Source organism: Carassius carassius, chromosome 47 (assembly GCF_963082965.1).
Source record: "Carassius carassius chromosome 47, fCarCar2.1, whole genome shotgun sequence".
In the NCBI taxonomy this organism is placed as follows: domain Eukaryota; kingdom Metazoa; phylum Chordata; class Actinopteri; order Cypriniformes; family Cyprinidae; genus Carassius; species Carassius carassius.
In genome coordinates, this window is record NC_081801.1 from 8628895 (window position 1) to 8649396 (window position 20502).

Below are 20502 nucleotides of genomic sequence, written 5' to 3' on the forward strand. Positions count from 1 at the left end.
TATATATATATATATATATATATATATATATATATATATATATATTCTATTTCCCTCTGTCACATTCATGGTAATTAGCCTACTTTTTTTTCCGGTACTTTGCAACATATTTTTAACTCAAATGAATGCAGAACTGTGTATCTGCGCTGATAGACTATTTGATATTAATTTGGATCAGCATATAGTTTACATTTGTGAACGCACCTTTTCTGCGATGTCGCGCGTCTTACAGACTGCAATTTACAATCTAAACTTCATTGGGCTATTAATCCTTTCAAGACGAATTTTCACTAAATTGGTCAGCTCCCTACAGCATCAGGTGTTTTATTAATGGTGAGTATAATTATTCAAACCAGTCGACTATTACGATGTCTCTGTAACAAAAGCAGTTGCATGAATACTAAAGTTTGAAACAAAAAATGAAACCATCAACATAAATACTGACCATGTATTACCCTCCATGTTTAAAAATACGAGCGCATCTGTTTAGAGGTTAAGGACGTCACAGAATTTACCGGTATTTTGGAATGGATGTGTGAATGGTGCTTTTCCGGAAAAAGATATATATATATATATATATCTTTTGTAATATAATAAATGTTTTTTATTGTTAATTTGATCAGTTTAAAGCAACCTTGTATCAATTTCAGGACTGACCCCAAACTATCGAATGGTAATTTACAATATAGCAGTTTCACTTAGCTCATTGCTTAATTGTTATACATTATACTTTCAATATAGATTGTTCTGGATTCTTGAAGCAGTTCCTTTTCCTCTTTTCCTCATTTCCAGGGAAGAGCTGTATGTGAGCTGCATGGAGTTCTGACCATATGCGTATGTGGAATTTTCACATCCGATTTCAGCTTTGGATATGCTGAAAAATCCATTTCATCCATCAACATTCCGTCTTTTGTGTCCACTGAGGACAGAAAATAATATGGTTTTGAATGACATGAAGGTGAGTAAATGAATGCAACAGAGAATGACACTTTTTGACTGAACTTTATTTTTAAGTCAAATCTGTCAATGACTTTACTTTTAAACTGAACTTTAACAAACTTAATTTGTTTTTAATACTCACCTGGCATGTTTTTTCTATACATGCAAGTGGGACAATATGAAATTATTAGTGCTTGTACAGACAGATTCTCTCTCCTTTTTTTTCATTTTTGGTCTGATGACACTGCAGAGTGTGGAAAGATGGAAATGGGTGGGTGAATCAATAGGGGATAGAGAGGAAAATAAGAAGGAGAGAAAGAGAGAGATGGCATCCATGTGATTTCTTTTTTAGCTCCGAAGGCGTTTCTCTTGCTCTTTCTCTACTCTCTCTCACTCCCTGTGCCTCTCTTGAATGGCTGCATGACAGCAAAGAAGGTTATTCTTGGCAAGTTCTCTCCTCCCTTTCAGCAAAAACAGCCTTTCCTGCGCTGGCCTGCTCAAGCCTATCTGGGGCCCCTCTCCCTCCATTTCTCTCCCCTTCCTCCAAATTTTTTTTCTTTTTAGCATTCTCATTCTTTTTGTGTACCCACTCACACTTTCTCATTTTTAACATCTCTTTTTGCAATTTATATTCAATTCCTACCACAATATTTCCGCATCTCATTATTCTAAAGTCCGCCTTTATCACTTCTCCTTTTCTCACCAGTGAAAGCCTTTCTCTTTTCACACAAAATAAAATGAAGATGTAGTTAGTTTTTTTCAGTCCGCTGTTGTCCTCCTCTTCAGATTGATTTGGATTCCTGCTTTTGTGTTCAACAGAGCTGCTTACCTCTTAAGGGTTAAAAAATCCTGGGCAGTGATTTAATACAATGGAAGCAACCAGTGATAGATGCGTTTTCATCGCTTCTGTTCAAAAACAGCCATTTAGATTAGCAAAATTAGGGAAAATTTTAGACCTGTTTTCAGAAGATACCCTTAATTCAGACCCCCACTTCCTACACTGACACCAGGCTCTGCAATTTTCCATCAGAAAGAATGGCTCAATCATTCAAGGCAAATGGCTGGAACTTGACTGTATAATTCATGTTGCTTTCAATTATTTTGTGTAAGTCGTTGATATACAACCACAAAATGAATTAGCAGAGAATTATGTCATATTACAATAAGAGATCTAAGAGATTAATAAATTTGTGATGGAACTCCTATAAAAGAAATAAATACCATGTGCAAATTTAAAACCATATAGAGTTTCAGTGTTCACAAAGAGACCAGATGAAGAATCAGTCTATTGTTCTATGTCTGTCTAATAGATAGATAGATAGATAGATAGATAGATAGATAGATAGATAGATAGATAGATAGATAGATAGATAGATAGATAGATAGATAGATAGATAGATAGACTTAATCTTTGTTTATCTGACTGTCTGTCCATCTAACTATCCATCTGTTCTATCATTCTGTCTATCTGTATATATATCTGTTTTCTGTATTGTAGCTGTCAGCAACAATGCATTCTTGTAGGATATGATCTTGAATTACCTTTGAATTCATATTAATTGTATACCCCCATGCTTAAGTCTTTGGCCATCAAATGAGAGCAGACACCTGCAGAATGAGAAAGGAGACTGTCCAGAGACCCATTTGTACAGTATCTTATTATATCTTTTCTCAAGCAGATGTCCAATATGCTGTCAGCGATGTGCCTTTAAGGGAAATGAAAGATTAACTGCACTTTGTCAGCTGTTAAAGTTGTACAAAAAAGGCTGTAGACATCCATTACCCATGGCATCAGAGAAAGAGAGAGAGAGAACAAAGTTTGCTTTACAGCTACCGTACTGAGGTTAGATCAGGACCCAAGCAAATGGAGTACATGGCCTCAGAAGTCCTGAGTGTATATGAATGTACAAAGTGGATGGATAGAGAAGTTTCACTTTGCACTTTATACAGTAATATTGCAGTTAGACAGTATTTGTTTATCTTACCTGTAATGATAATTCATTCATTGCATTTACATATCTTTGGTTCTATTTTATTCCCCCATTATTTCTTGTACTTAATAAACTGTGACTAAGCAGCAAATAGCCCATGAGTTTGATAAAAGCCATGTTGAGAAAAGACATGCCGCTTTTTGGCAGACTAGAATGCAAGATGGCAAGATAAGCAGAACACAAAGACTTTCTGATTCTTTCTATTCTTTTTTGCCATCGCAGCCCTTTACTTGATCAAAAACACAGTAAAAGTAATAAATGCTAAATGTTTCTTAGTATTATGAACGTCATGCTTCTTAATATTGTTTTTTTTTTAGAAGTCATGATATTTTTCAGGACTCTTTGATGAATAGAAAGTTTAAAAGAACATTTATTTGATAAAGAAATCAAGGTAACATTATAAATGTTAATGCTTTCTATAGAAGGCAGCTATCTGTATGCATTATGCAAAGTTTGGAACAGTACTGCAGTACTTTAAACTGTCTTTATTCAAAATTCGCCTAGCTTACCAGTCAAACCTTTTGAATATAAATCATGTTATCACTGATACTTATTGAATGCATTTTAAATAACCCTGAGAGTGCACTTGTGATATGGTCTTAGCCTCACTTTATAGCGTTAAAGGAATAAATACAACAATTCTGTTTTCTGTAGGTAATCAAGGAATTGAGGGCACCTGCCAACTTGAAGATGATCGATAAACATATGGCTTTGCTGTCAAATAGCAGGCATCATGAATAGCCTACTCAAGGTGCGTTACTGCACACAGCAGCCTTTAAGTGCTAGTTTGTGAATTCAACTCACCGCTGTCCACATCACTCATACTGTGAATTTGATGTGTCAGTGTGGGACAGAAGAGGTGGGTGGGTGGGTTTTTGTTGTCATTAGAAGTCCGTCCTTGGGTCTGAGACATTTGTCACTTTGAAAGCTTGGCCAATGGGAGACAGCTTTGAGCTATCATGGCAGTGTAAGGTAGCGCAATCTCAAGCAAGATGATTTTCACAGGGTGGGTAGAGGGTATGGATACACCCTAGGTCTAAAATTAACAGTGACCAAGGACCAAATGCAAGGAAACAATTGTCAGTTTCACAATAAACAAAATTATTTATAAAAAATATATATATATTTTTTTTTTATTCATAAATAAAAAAGCCAAAATATTTGTAAAATAATATTTTTCTAAATAAAAAAATATATATTTTTTTTTTTTTTTGGCAGGTAAGACCTATTAGTAATACTTTACAATAGCATTAGTTAACTAAGTTAATTAAAATATGAAATGCAAACTTTGTATATGTTAATTTTATTTATTAATAGACGTGAGCTAACATGAAGTAACAACAAATAGGTGTTTTTATTAACAGATAAATAAATGTTGTAACAAATGTATAGCTCATTGTAAGTTAATGGTAGTTAATTCATGTTAACTAATGAGACTTTGTCGTAAAGTGTTACCAAAATATTTATGGCCAGTACGTTTTCACATACCAATGATTTTGTTCCATTTGCCCTACATTGTGAATCCCACCCTCTGTGTATGTTTCTAATCAAAAATATGACATCTCAATTGTGAAAAGTGATTTGTGCAAGGCAATGACTGGTAACAAATGATCTCCACCTGCGATTGGGAGCGACAGTAAATATGGAAATTCTTCTGTGGACGTTTTCGCTACAAGTTTGCAGTTGCTGGTGTGATTAAAGTGAAAAATGAAAATGATAATGGCTCAGACTGGTTCAGCTGTATCATAGATTTGCTGTGAAATTGAAAACAGAAGAGATGAGCGAATTCCTAATCAATTACAAGAAATGATGTGTGAAAGAATGTGTTTGCACAGTCTGCTCTCACAGACACTCGTCCACTTTCAATTTTCACCTCATTCCCTCCATTTGGTCTTCACCTCTTTTCTCTTATGTGGGAGGAGAGCCAGGGAACAGGGCCTTGTGGAAAATATGAATCCTATTTTACTCAGATGCCTTACAGTAAAGTGGATTTCAGTCCCACAGTCAGGGTGCCTTTGATCTGTTCTGTCCATTCGTCTCATTGGCTTTTCTGCCAGTGGAGCTGAGAAGGGCTAAACTAGCCATGCTACAGTGACAGGACGCTCTGAGCAGGGGCTAAAGTATCCTTACACTCCCCATACACATATTCTTTCATTTATTTGCTGGATATTCAGTAAATGAGAAAAACATCCATCTGTTTGTTAGGCTTAATCCAACAGGGACTGTCTTTCTGCTTCATGAGCACAAACTGAGCTGAAGACGTGAGGCTGTGGTTTATTTAGCTCTGTTCCAAAACCTTGTGAGATCCCTTTATAGGCAGCATTTTAAGACAGCACCAATTGGGGGAAAAAAACACATTTTGGGCAGGATCTCATGCATCCTTTGTGGGGAGCACAATCCCATAATGCATTGTAGAAGTTTATTGAAAACAATCAAACCAAGATAAGTTAGATAACCTTTTTTCTGCACATAAAGCAACATACTGTACCTGTTTGGAAGATATTCTGAATAGCACATGCATAATTATAAGATCATTTTATTTTGATAATATTTAAATAAGATAAAATATATTTAGTAACTAATATTTTATGTACAAAAAAATCACGCCATAGTTCTTTTCATCTATTTAATCATATTTTCAAATTTATTCAAATTGCTAAGAATAAACATAAATGTGTTACTTGTGAAAACAATAACATTTAATCAGATAAAAAGAAAATATGAATTGCTGTGGAACAATCAAGATTCAGTTAGTTCATGTAAGAAATGATGAATACATACAGTTATATTGTTTTTAAAAATATTCAGTATTATACATACATGTACATATTTATGTATAACTGACAACTTAAACATAAAACTGTGTACTCCAAATGTATGTAAATTATGCACACAAACACTATATATATGTGTGTGTGTGTGTGTGTGTGTGTGTTTATAGCAGATGTAATTAGTTTTATTTGATGTATATTGCATATTAAAAAATAATAATGTTTTTGTTAATAAGCTGTAATTTATACAATAATGTTAAATTAATATTTAAAAAAATATTTTTTATAATTTTGAAATATGATTCATTATCTTTTACTATTATGATTTAAAATTCCATCTGAATTAAGTTATTTGAATCAATTTAATTTAATTTAATTTAATTAATTTAGGTTTTATTTCATCTCATTCATCACCCACCAGATGCTGTTTTTAGGAAACAGACTGTTCTTCATGGTCAGGCCTGGATCACTGTCATCTCCGCGAAGGCTACTGGGCCCGAGCACGTGCACCGGCTGACAAGTGTTCCACCTCTGCATAAGGACAGCAAGCCCTCATTCCTTTTAGAACACGAGCCCAGGGCTGACTTAATTGAAGTGGGCAGTGTTAGGACGGAAGTCAACACACACTCACATTCATGAAGGTCCGTTAAATGAGCCGACTAATGGAAGACCAGCTGGCTAGATTCTTCATAAAATAGGGTAAAATAATTCAGCTTTAAAGAGAGAGTGTTCCTCAAATAATTTAAAAGGCTGTGGCTCAGCAGACTTCCAGTAGTTTGTAGCAGCAGAATAGTTTTTCTCATTCAATGACTATGAGTACATATTTTGTCTAAGTGATTCACAACACACAAGTGAGTTGCCTTGACTGCATCCAACCTGAACAATGCAACAGAGTAGAAGCTGGCATGTTCAAATATTATAAAGGAATGAATTACATTTAGTCATTGAATGTTATATATGTGTGTGTGTGTGTGTGTGTGTGTGTGTGTGTGTGTGTGTGTGTGTGTGTGTATTTCAGTATTTCAACTTAAATTGTGAAACTCATGTATTAAATAAATTCAGTGCACACAGACTAAAGTAGTTTAAGTCTTTGGTTATTTAAATTGTGATGATTTTGGCTCACATTTAACAAAAACCCACCAATTCACAACATTCAGAATTCATCTCAACAAATTAGAATATGGTGACATGCCAATCAGCTAATCAACTCAAAACACCTGCAAAGGTTTCCTGAGCCTTCAGAATGGTCTCTCAGTTTGGTTGTCTAGGCTACACAATTATGGGGAAGACTACTGATCTGACAGTTATCCAGAAGACGATCATTGACACCCTTCACAAGGATGGTAAGCCACAATCATTCATTGCCAAAGAAGCTGGCTGTTCACAGAGTGCTGTATCCAAGCATGTTAACAGAAAGTTGAGTGGAAGGAAAAAGTGTGGAAGAAAAAGATGCACAACTAACCAAGAGAACCGCAGCCTTATGAGGATTGTCAAGCAAAATCAATTCAAGAATTTGAGTAAATTTCACAAGGAATGCACTGAGGCTGGGGTCAAGGCATCAAGAGCCACCACACATAGAAGTGTCAAGGAATTTGGCTACAGTTGTCGTATTCCTCTTATTAAGCCACTCCTGTACCATGGACAACATCAGAGGCATCTTACCTGGGCTAAGGAGAAGAAGAAATGGACTGTTGCCATTGGTCCAAAGTCCTTTTTTCAGATGGTATCAAGTTTTGTATTTCATTTGGAAAAAAAATTTCTTTGGCAATTGTCTAATAAATACCCTAGATAAATGAGTCCAACTGACTTTGTAGTCACTTTATGTTATGATCAGTCTGCCTGACTATAACATATGGGGGCTCGTCCGTTTTGAATCGTAGGAAGTAGTTTGTTTTGTGAGCGACTGGTTGGTGAGTACCATCACTTTTCTGGGTAGAGGAGCGTGCACCTCAATAAGCAAGTCGTCGGGCAGACACTGAGTCTGCCACTTTATTATTTTAGTTTTATTATTTTTGGTGGTATCCTTAGTCGGTACGTTTCGGGGGTTGTGATAGACTGCGTAATCGGTCTGCTACATCCTCACGAGTTTAACGTTTAATGTACACCGGGTAGGGGGATCCACTGAAGACTAGTAAGGCTAAGTTTAGTTTTTTTTTTTGATAGGTAAGTAGGGATTGGGGTGTAGCAGTGAATCTCCCAGTCCTTTGGTACTCACTTAGTTTTTCTGTCGCTTTAGTGATTTAATAGTGCACTGCAGGAAGTAGTGTTTAAGCAGGTGGAGGTGTTTTAGCCCATTCATGTGTCTAACTTTCCCTCAACTTGTCAGTATTGTGGCGTGGTGGTGTTATGTTAAAAGTTGTGGTCATTTTGGGGTTAGCAGCCTGTAGTTTTTTTTTGTTTTGCTTATTTTGGGTTTCAAAATTTTTGGTTTAGTCATGTCTACAGTTCAAGAGTTTGCTGAAAAACCTTCTGTAGAGGCGTTTAATAATCTTAAAAAAGATCAACTTTTGGAATTGGCTACTTATTATGAAATTGAGTTGTCTGCTTTAAAGCCTTAAAGATAGCATTAAAACTGTTCTGCTACCAGTTTTGGTAGAGAAGAGGGTTTTGCCTCCTGTTGATATGAGAGATTCTATCCGGTTGAAAGAGCTTTCTATTCGAGAGAGAGAGTTAGACAATGAGAGAGAAGCGTTGCGTTTAAAAGTTTCTGAGAATGAGTTAGAAATGAAACGCTTAGAGTTAAGAGCTAGACAGGAAAATATTGATCTCAGTTACACCGGGTCTTTTGACGTGAGTAAAAACATTAGGCTTGTACCACCGTTCATCGAGAAAGATGTAGAGAAATTTTTTCCGCATTTTGAGAAAGTTGCATCTACTTTAAATTGGTCGAAAGGTGTTTGGACTTTATTAATTCAGTCAGTTTTAACTGGCAGGGCACAAGAAGTGTATTCTTCACTTTCACTGGAGCAAAGTAAAGACTATGATGTGGTTAAAGCCGCTATTCTTTGTTGTTACCAACTAGTCCCAGAAGCTTATCGACAGCAATTTCGTCGATGTGAGAAAACTGAAGATCAGACTTATATTGAGTTTGCTCGTGAGAAAGAGGCTTTATTTGATCAATGGTGTTCGTCAAGTGAGGTAGACAGCCAGGCGAAGTTGCGAGCTTTGATTCTGGTGGAGGAATTTATAAACTGTTTGCCTGATGTTGTAGCTACTTACCTAAATGAACATAAAGTCAGTTCTCTGCATGAAGCTGCTGTTTTGGCAGATGAATTTGTTTTGACCCATCGTATCTTTAAAGATAGATATAAGTCTGGAGGTTTATCTCCAAAACATAGCTATGCTGCCGTCCATTCTTCCAGTAGTCCAGAGCAAGCTTGTTTTTATTGTAAGAAGCCTGGGCACTTGGTGGCAGACTGTCCAGTGCTGAAAAAAAAAACAAGCTGCAAAAGGCTTTGGGTTGATTAAAGCGTCTCCACATTTTACTTCGCCCTGTCTTGAATTTTCAAGCGATGTAAAGACTGGCTATGAACCTTTCCTTAGTGATGGTTTTGTCTCGTTGCCTGATGATGATAATTTAATTCCTGTACGCATTTTGCGTGACACTGGTGCTGCACAATCATTCATTTTGAAAGGAGTTTTGCCTTTGTCTGAGACAACAAAAAGTGGCACCAGTGTATTAGTTCGTGGCTTTGAGATGGGCTTTACTGTTGTTCAACTTCACCAAATCTTGTTCAAATCTAGCGTAGTCACCGGCCGTGTTGCGGTTGGTGTTCGGGAATCTCTGCCCATTCCTGGCGTGTCTTTTATTTTGGGCAATGATTTAGCAGGTGGTAATGTGTGGAACCGAGTGAGTTCGGAAATTCTCCCTCAAGTTGTTACCGTGCCTAAAATAGCCGACCATGAGTGTGTAGAGAAAAATCCTGATGTTTTTCCTGCATGCGCGATTACTCGTGCTATGTCGAGGAAAGGAGGGCGCTCTATTTCTCCTGTTGAATATGAACTATCCGATTCTTTCTTTGTGAATCTTGAGTCTGAGACGTTTCCTGAGTCATCGGCTATTGATCTATCTAGGCCTGATAAGAAAATGAATCAAATCATGACGGAGCCTGCGTGCTTGTCACGCACAAAGTTGATTGCTGCTCAAAAAGCTGATGTGTCGTTGGTCTCTTTATTCCGCTCTGCCTCATCTGACATTAACGTTGATGAGGAACTACAATGTTTTTTCTTTCAGGATGGAGTTTTAATGAGGAAATGGAGGCCTTACAATGTGTCAGACCATGGTAACTCTGTTTATCAGATTGTAGTACCCGTTGAGTACAGAGATAAAATCTTGAGTGTAGCTCATGACTGCGTAGCTGGTCATATGGGAGTCGCTAAAACACTAAACCGTGTTAGTCAACATTTTTACTGGCCAGGGTTGAAGCGGGATGTAGCTAATTTTTGTAAAACTTGTAAGGTCTGCCAGGTGGTTGGCAAACCCAACCAGAAAATCCCTCCTGCTCCTCTATATCCCATTCCTGTGTTGGCTCCACCATTTGATCATGTCATTGTTGATATTGTTGGTCCACTTGTGCGTTCCACGAGTGGATATCAATATCTGTTAACAATGATGTGTGCAGCTACTCGTTTTCCGGAGGCTATTCCTCTGCGAAAAATTTCTGCCAAGGTGGTCTTAAAGGAGTTGTTAAAGTTTTTCTCTGTGTTTGGTCTGCCAAAGATCATTCAGACTGATCGTGGATCGAATTTCATGTCTCGTGTGTTCACCCGTGTTTTGAAACAGCTCAGCATACAACATAATGTTTCCAGTGCCTATCATCCGGAAAGCCAGGGGGCGCTGGAACGCTATCATCAAACGTTGAAGAGCATGTTGCGTGCATATTGCCTTGAGACTGGTAAGGATTGGGCAGATGCAGTTCCCTGGCTGCTGTTTGCCTGTAGAGAGGTGAGACAGGAGTCACTTGGATTTAGTCCTGCTGATCTTGTTTTTGCACATACCCCACGAGGTCCATTGGCTGTATTAAAAGATCAGTTTTTAAATGAACTTCCTGCAAAAGACATTCTGAGTTATGTGTTACATTCACGTTCTCGTTTACACAGACCCCGTGAGTTAGCCCATGAAAATCTTGAGAGAGCACAAGACAAGATGAAAATTTGGTATGATCGTAAGACCACAGATCGACATTTTGAGGTGGGTGATAAAGTACTTATGTTACTCCCCATTCCTGGATCTGCTCTACAAGCTCGTTTTACTGGTCCATATCTGGTAATGCATAAAGTTTCTGACCGCGATTATGTAATAGCCACTCCAGATCGACGGCAGCAGAAGCGCCTGTGTCACATTAATATGTTGAAGCCTTATTTTGAGCGTGCTTCTGTTTGCCTAGGTTCATCTCCAGCTGAGCTGGGGTCGGATTTGTCGAGGCCTACGAGTGATAAGTCCATGCTGTTGTCTGTTGTGGTGGAAGAGAGTGATGAAACTGAAAGTAATCCATCTCGTGCTCTAATTGAGGGTCGTCTTAACAACACTAAAATGCTCTCAGTTTTAGCTGATCACCTCCCACACCTCACCGATTTTGAGAAGACTGACATTTTGGACGTTGTTCGCCAATTTCCAGAGTTGTTTAATGATGTTCCAAAACAAACTCACCTTATTGAGCATGACATTGATGTGGGAACAACAACACCAATCAAGCAACATCCGTACAGGGTAAACCCTTTGAAACGTGCCGTGTTAAAGAAAGAAGTAGAGTACATGCTTGAAAATAACATTGCGGAACCTAGCAGGAGTCCATGGAGTTCTCCATGTCTATTGGTGGCCACAGTCAAAGAAACCTGGGCTTCCATACCACCTCGGCATATATATATATGTATGTGTGTGTGTGTGTGTGTGTGTGTATACATGTATATGTATATCCAGTTGCTAAATCCAGAGTGAAAAATGTAATCCTCATCTTCTCATCCATCAAGCTGGTTTCCATTCATATTAATGTGTCCCACGGTGAGATCTGCTCAACAGCCTCCTTCAGTTTGGGCATCTTGATTGATTGTGATTTCATGTCCATATGCATTACATTCAATCTGTGTTGAAACTCAAGGATAGAATGTCTAAATTTGCTGGTCAGAGCCATCCCTCGACAGGCTTTAGAAAGCTGCTTGCTGCGTTGATGCTGATTGTTTTGAGTGAAAACAGATGTGGTTTCTTCACTTCTCTTTTTCTCTTTCTCTGACGAGGCAGGCTTCGATCACAAGGCCCACAATATTGTCTTTCTCAAACATCCGGCTCTCTCTAGGAGGCCGCATCTGACCAGGCCTCCTCTTCTGTCACTGCTCTATGTTGTAGAAAACATATGAAGTATAAACATAAAAGAACATTGTTTCTTTTGTTGTTGTTTTTTCTCAAGGCCAATGAAGCAATATTTCCACAGCAAAGAGGTCGACGTGTTCTCCCTGCTGCAAAAACAAAACGCAACACCAAAGCAAAACCAATGCCCCCCCACCCCCCCATATTACTTGCCATGATTTTCACGTTTGATTGTCTTCAGTTAGATCTGTTCAAATATGGTTGACGGATCTCCAAGCATGAATGTACACACATTAAATCATTTATCACTTTACTCAAAAACCTTACTTTCAACGATGGACCACCAGGCACCAGCTCAGGTTTTGGCAGTCAGTCACACTTTCCCATTTTGTTGGATGAAAAATTCAAGAGCATTGTTCAAAAACAATCTTTACTGGTCATCTATTTACCCTTTGAAATGTCAAAGGCTCTTAACAGGAAAAGTCCCCTGTGGACCAAGAGCTTTAATCAAAGTAGGACCATTCCACAGTCTAACACTTCACACCTCTGCTGCAAAAGACAGGAGACCTCCTGACCCCTCAACATTCTCTGCTCTTTGTAAGTGTGTTTATATGCAAGTTCAATTTTGGTCGAACTGCAAAAGTAATATCTTTTTTCTTTGTACGTTTTTTTTTTTTTGGAGTTACTAACACATCAACTAGCATATGTACGTGTCAGCTGGACTACAACTGGTCAAAACACCCTGACAAAATAACCTTTATTTGCTCATAACTCTTATTTTAGCTTATTCTGCTTAAACATGACCATTTTCTTTCTCTGCACTCAGTGCTCAGCAGTGTAATTTTGTCCATTTTGAACCCTTTTAGAATTAAGAAGATGAAAAATAAAGTAATTTCAGGGGGCATCGAGAGCGATTTCAAATAGAAGTCAACAATGAGACTTGGGTTGTTGTTGTTTTTTACTTTTACGATACATACTGTACAGAAAATGCAGAAGCATTGACTCTTTAATTAAATCCCTAAATGATGTGGGTCATTCATAAAAGGTCAAAACGACAAACAATGTCAACAAACCTCTTAAGATACTGAAATGTCTCTAATGGACCTCTCTGACTGAATAAAGATGTGACGTTTTAGCCAAGAAACAAATATAATAATACCAAAATAAAGAAGTTTGTACTAATACAATATATAAGGCAATAGAATGGTAATTTGTGATTGTTTACTGACCCTTTTTCTTTTGTCATGTAGACAGCAGATGGCAATGATGGAGACTGTACCTACACAACCTTCAGGTGACATACGAGCACATTTGTACCCCTTGCTCATGGACATGTAAGAAAAGCAGGGGCCATTTGGACCTTTCAGTCAGTGGACACACAGGAAGTGAGTTATGAATAAGCAGGGTTCTTACTCTAAAAATCTGGGTAGAAAATACTCAAAATCCATCTGGACCTAAAGATAAGCTGCAAAGTCACTGTTGCACAATGCTGAATCATGTGATAACTAACACAAAACCTAATTCCCTCCTTCATTTTCCTCTGCAGGCTGATGATGGATAGTTGAATGTGTCTAACTGTCACATTGAGATTTTTCCTGAATCATTTCTGGTTATTAAAGTGGCCCATTTGTCCTCTCCATTGGTGAGTGCGGTCACACTGCCGGTGACTGAAGTGCTCTTATGAACGGAGCGATGCCTGGACCGGGGTCAGGCCGGCCATGAGCATCTCTGCTGTGCCATTCCTCCCACTTGCCTTATTACGTTGTCAAGACAAGGCGATTTAGTTAATTGCCTCATTTAGAGGTTGAAATATTATGCAGCAAATGTACTCCGTTATGGTCATTTTTGAGTGCTTTTCTGGATTCATGGTTTGTGCAGAATTGATTTTCTTCTCCATCTAACTTTTGCATAAGCCAGCTTGACTTTTGATGCACGTGTCTATTTAGATCATTTCGATTTTCTTTTATTAAGAATACTTCATATCAGAGTATTAATGCCCTGCTGTTTAGTTAAAGAAGTACCCAAAAATGAATGATGCTGTCTTCAACTTCCCTCAAACGGTGTCCATAAATGTGGTTCGATATGATTATTATTATATATTCTAAGTTTTCAGATATCTTTGAGAAACAGACCAAAATGTATTATTATAACTAATGTATAGAAACTTTGCAAAGTACATGTATTTAATTAATATTATGGTACTTATATGCTGCCTATTTTGGTGTGTGTTAGACCCAGTTCCTATTCATGGTATTGATATGGTAAATATACATTTACTCCCATAGGCTTCACATCATTGTAGTTTGTTATATATTTTTCTTTTTAGTAATTAAAAAAAGCAACTTGAATGTCACAAGCTCGTCTGATTTAATCAGATTTCCTGCTCTTGAAATCTTAGAACAAACAGAAAAACAAACCTTACTGGAATTCAATTGTACACAGAGTTGCCACTTGGCATGAGAAAATCTTGTTTTGGAAATCCATCCTGCAGTGCTCACTCTCGATAGCTTTCCAATGGAAGAAAGCCAGGATTTCCTAACTCAGAGAGAATGGAGAGTTCTTAACAGATTGATCGGCAGCAGGGGACAGTCTATTCTTTAAATGACTGCTTGGAGGGGGGTGGGGGGGAAGGTACTTCATGGATGTGTGTTTCTGAGAGGAGCCTCAAAGAAACCTTTTGTTTTGTAGTAGGTACATGTCAGGAGGAGAGAAGGTCTCTCTCAAAAGAGATGACTGCAGGCTGGCATAGCTCCCTTCTTCATTCAGACAAACCATCTATCAGCTGTAGCTCTTCTTCATGGATCCCTTCTGCATTGATATACACATGGGTGAGTCTAAAAGGCTGTGATATGTTTGATTGTTTTTTAATGGGCTTTTATTGCACTTAATTATCCTGCCTAACAGAATTCAGGGCTTTAAGGAATTTTCTCAGCTTTGGAGTTTAGCTCAATTGACAGCATTTTGTGGCATAATGTAGGGAACCACAAAAATTAATTTTGACTTAAAAAAAAAAAAAAAAAAAAAAAAAGAAACGTTTGGGTTACAGTAAGGCACTTACATTGGGAGTGAATGGGCCCAATCTACTAAACATTATATATATATATATATATATATATATATATATATATAAAAATTCACAAGACTTAAACACAATATGTGATAATGAGTTAATGAGTAAAGTTATACCTGATTTTATAAATATATTGCTATGGAAATGGTTTGCTGTAAAATCTGAACAGCTTTACAACATAAATAAAACACAAGTTTTAACAGAAGAATTCATATGAATATATATTAATAAGGTTATCATTTCTGCTTTTAAATGATCTAATAGTTGGACCCATTCAGTTCCATTGTAAATTTCTCACTGTAACCCAAATGTTCTATTTTTATTAAGAAAACAAGGTTTTTAATTCTGCACTTACATTTATCCATTGCAATCATAACATCTGCATTTAATTATATAATTAAGTACTTTGTTGCACTCTAAATGTGTGGATGTTTGTGATAATTGCAGTTGCATTAAAGCGCTTCTTGGAAACCTTTTAAACCATTTGATAAATTGTACAGTACTCGAGCATTCAAGCATAAAGCTATGTCACAAGACGATGATGTATTTTCCAGCAAGTGATTGTTGGCATTTTAAAGTTGGTTTATGCCACTGGACGGTGACTGAGCTAGTTTTTACTTGGACTTTTTAAAGGTCATTCCTCTGGCATACTAAATCTTTCTGTGAAGGTTTTAGCCGTGAATGCAATATTTTGGACCCGGCTGAAAATTAGTTGGCAAACCATTGCTGCTCTTTTGAGCAATAAATATACTCTTATACATTTATGTGCCCTGAAATGAGCCGGTTTGTTCAAATATAGCAGTGTTTTGTGTGCAGCCACCTAAATAGCCACAGGTTTAACATTTCAAGGGTAGACAGGCTGATCCTCACTGTTATTTGTAACAGCTGGACCGCAGGCCAGGCTGTTTGGCTCTGCTGCCACTATAAAGCCAAGGATTTCATCCATTAGGACAAAAAGAAAGAGAAAATAGAGAACAAGGAAAATGCTGAATTCAAACTTAACACATAAATATGAGTCTGACAGAGGTTTGGCAGGCTGTGGCTCTCTTACCAATTGGAAGAGCCAGAGTGTTTGTTAAGAGAGGCTGTTGAGTATTGATTTTGCAACAGGCCTGGCACGGCTCTTTGGAATGTAGGCCACTGCTGTTGCAAAAGCAAGGCGTTAGTAGCTTCACGCTTCACCCTGACCTGCTGTATGTCAGATGGACATGATAGACCTTTTAGATTCTTTAGAGCAAGGGTTATATTGAAGGTTATATCCTTAATCTGTAGCTCTGTTTGACACATTTTGTATAGGGGTTCCTGCTCCATGCCTTGATCACCTAAGGGGTCCATGCCCTGAAAAACGTTGAAGACCCCTGCTTTAAAGGGAATGGTAGATCCATTGACTTTAATGGGGATAGTGCATTGCAAGAATGTAGAGGTGAAAACACAAAACTTTGAGAGCTTTCGGAAATCGAAATTCTGTATTCTTGCTTAATTTTAAAGTCATACAGCTCTTCTCACACCCTAAAAATGCATTTGTTCTCAACTGTTAGATGAGATGTGGACTGAAGATCTGCTTCAGACTGCAGAAGCAGATAGATTTGGATCGTCTTGCAACATCTCAGGTGCAAAAAACAACCACTTGCCTTTAGTTGAATAAGTGACCAGACATGCATGTTGTGGGTGCAGTGATCCAATAGGAAAAACAATTATTTGTGGTCTATAGATACACATGTCAGTATATACCAAAGCCCAGATGGAGAGTGTTGGTGTGTGTCGGTTTGTTTAACTATACTCTGGGGACAAAATCCTCCTGACATAAAAAAAATACAATACATGTTGTATAATATTTAAACATATTTACTTTACCATTCAAAAGATTAAATAAAGAAAAAAGGAAGAAAATATATATTATTAAATATTAAATCATATTTTACAAATATTTAGCAAGGGTGCGTTAAACTGATCAAGTGACAGAAACTACTTTAATTCTATATTGATCAAAGAATTCTAAAAATAAATGTGTCATGGTTTCCACAAAAAAACTATATTATACAAAACTGTTGATAAGAAGATCCATTACTAATAATTAAGCACCAATAATAAATAATAATAATTAGCACCAAATCAGCATATTAGAATGATCATGTGAAAGGATTTTCTGAAAGCTGGAGTGATGGCTGCTGAAAATTCAGTTTTGCCATCACAGAAATAAATTACATTTTAAAACATTAATATATAATAATGCACATTATAATATTATACATATTTTTGATTTTATATATATTACACATATAAAAATATTGTAGAGGGTAGATTTTATTTTGGAATCAGTCTATAGTAATTATTTATATACAAAACAAAGGAACTCTGTGACATACCCTCATTTAGAAGGTGAAGGTTTGCAAATGTATTCGCTCATATAATTATCTGCTCTTCTCATCATCCTCATTGGCTATCACATGTCATCTGCTAAAGAATTAGCAGGCTATAATTTCACAAGGATTTGTTGATTGCAGTCTAGACAAGGCTTGATGTCAGCATGCTTTGTCAGCTCATTTTCCTGTTTAGCAGCTCTATAAATCTCTCCATCTGCCTCATAGCCACACAAATCCTGCTGTCTCAAAAGTGACACAGTCGTCTGCCAACGGAATCACACAAAACCCCAGATGAAGGTGTGTGGAAGCTTTGCCACACCCTAGGACCTTTTCATGGCTCAAAAAAACAAGAAAGGTTGTCTCTCTGCCAGTGCTTGTAGAAAGAAAAAGCTTTGAAATCTTACAATTGTTCTTTCTTTAAAAGAGTCATTTAGAGGCTCACTAGCCAGATCCAACATTAACCGGTAGATTTGTCTGCAGCTTATTAGAACAATCTTTTTAATGGTTAGCTAATATGTCTCTTTGAAACTCTGACAGTGTGGCTGACTATGCACTTCTAAACACTCAGAGATTGCATGTCTTGTAATGCATGCTGCAAAAGAGGCACGAACAAATTATCACTACATTCTCTGCCCTTGATCTCTCTGCCCCATGTGTCTTTTTACTGTGGACTAGTCGTGCTCTTTCACCATCCCTCCTTTTCGTTGTATGTCTCGGGACGAGGCTGTATTGATCGTGGAAGTGTGTGACTGTAATAAACTTTGACAGCTCACCATACAGGCTTGCACTGAGCTGGGAGGAGAGAAACATGCAGCCAATCCATGGGGCAGAAGATCACGCCAGCAAAGCCCAAACCATCCTTCATGCATGGATGCCCAACCTCCACGCAATCTAACCATACTGCAGGATACATACTCTGATATCACCCAAATTTGGGTTACAAGTAGATGAATTAGATAATTGTGTGTGCTCATTCATCCCATTTTTACATTTAGACTTCCACGGAATATATAAATATAGATAAATAAATGTAAACCTTAATGATTGGTATCGGGATGACTTTCAACCAGTATAACAACAAATGTTTCTGAAGACAATCACCTATTGCACCTTTAAGCATTTCCCTGTCTTTATTTTCAGTTAGCTTTCGGTTAGCTTAGAGCTTAGGCTGCTTGCTTAGTGTAGAGCTGAATGCTCTTTTGATTAGCTAGAAAAGTGCTGTATTTAATCTTGCACGTCCCTAACAACTAACAGCAGATGTACTAACCAGCCAAACCTTGATCCCTTAGTTTAAATACACCTTTTCATGGTAAAGACTATATTCCCACTTCAGATGCGGCTTTCATCCCCCCTCAAGCTCAAAGTAAAACTCCTCCTGTGTGTGTACATTGCGGTTGTCTTTACTATCATCAGAACATGTTGTAAATTCAGAGAGGTGGTGTTTAGCACTCTGTAGATTGCTCTTTTAAGGTTGTGTAAACTCTCTGGTTTGGTTTGGTACACCACACTCAGTGAGCACTTAGGATGTGCGCCTGGAGTGAACCATGATTGCATGAGTGTGCTTGCTGCTTTCAGCCAAGAGTAACGAACTGACTTCTCTGAATATGTTCATCAGCCTCCCTATAAACCCCTTAAACCCTGCTTCCCATCCATTAGCTCCATTCAGCGGCTAAATCATAATGATTTCCAAATGTGCTTTGTTCGAACACACTCAGAGGGTCTACGAGAGTTGAATAGGTACTGTGGTACACCACAAAAAATTTCCTATTTAAAGACAAGACAAAATATTATTCCAGGAGAAGAAGTGAAAACTGGCTTTTAACCACAGTGGTCGAAAATGAACTTCAGTGGGACCAAACCAATAAACTGAAAATGTATATTTTTCTTTTTTTAATTCATAGCATATGCGGTTTAATCAAATGAATCACAGTTATTCTTTGAGTGATTATAGAATGGGCGGCTAGCAAGGAAGGGAAAGAGGAAGGGAAGTAGCAGTGCTTTCACCACATCAAAATCATCTGACAGTAATTACTATCTATGAAACAATAAATAATGAAACAGGATCTATCTACACTTTACTTTAATGTTCCTGAGTGATGTAATTTCAAATGAAGACGGTAAAATGATTTTTTATTTTTTATTTTGCAGTGCAAACATCTTTGTGTTGATCACAGTGAACTAATGCAGCAGTGCTGCCAAATTTGAGGGGAAATTAAATTAGAGGCCAGTGCTTAATGCCAAATATATTATGTGGTCTGGTTTGAAATGCATGCAGGCTGAAAAAGAGGCCACTACATTTGAATTCAGTAATATATTTATGCACAATCTCCTTGATAGTTATTTGCTGAATAATGTAGCTTGTTTTATTCAAATTACTTGAAATACAAACATTAAAGGAGTGTTTTGCATTCAATATAACTTACCACAAAAAATATGTCTCCTCCCGGTTAGAGTACTGTGTACTTTGTACAATGCCATTGAGTTTGAAGGCTATAGATCATATTATATTTTTGTTCAACATGAATTGGTGTGTTTAACACATTTTACTTCTGTAATGTGATGAATGCGCAATGAAAACAAATCTAAAGGAATGTATTATGAAAATTGGATGTTACATGCCAGAATGGGACCAGACAGAATTTCAGTTTTCTGCATCAAAACATTATGAATATATAGAAACAACAGGAAGTGACAAGTCACTGAGGGACAAATTGACATTTGTGTTTATGTTTGTGTCCTGTTGTGTTCTTTAGTCTGGCTCTTCTCTCTTGGGGGTAAAGACTCTGCCCGGCAGTGACCCTGTCATGTCTAATTCACACTCAGCTCTTGCCAAGTGTCATGACGGCAAGGACAGCTGGTCTCTGGGAAGGTTAGCTGGCTCACTATTGCTGAGAATGAATATGGTGAGAGAAACCACTGTAAGAGAGGAACGTAACAGTACATTCAGTGTTCAACAGTCTGAGAAGGGCAGTTCAGACACTCTCCATGGCCTCGTCCTGTCCAGGAAATGCACTGGGTATAGAAAAGAATCACCCCCCTTTAAAATAATCACATTTTGTTGCTT

At 37.5% G+C, this 20502-nt stretch overlaps 1 protein-coding gene across 2 annotated transcripts in view; it reads left to right on the forward strand.

The window, feature by feature from the left end:
• The first annotated feature begins 14696 nt into the window (after window positions 1–14696).
• Window positions 14697–20502, forward strand: part of LOC132130775 (retinoic acid receptor RXR-alpha-A-like) — a 152041-nt gene continuing 146235 nt past the window's right edge. For both annotated transcript variants that reach the window (XM_059542580.1, XM_059542582.1), the window contains exon 1: window positions 14697–14833. In XM_059542580.1, coding sequence (XP_059398563.1) covers window positions 14803–14833 — 31 coding nt within the window. In that variant the 5' untranslated portion in view covers window positions 14697–14802. The remainder of the gene's footprint in view (window positions 14834–20502) is intronic.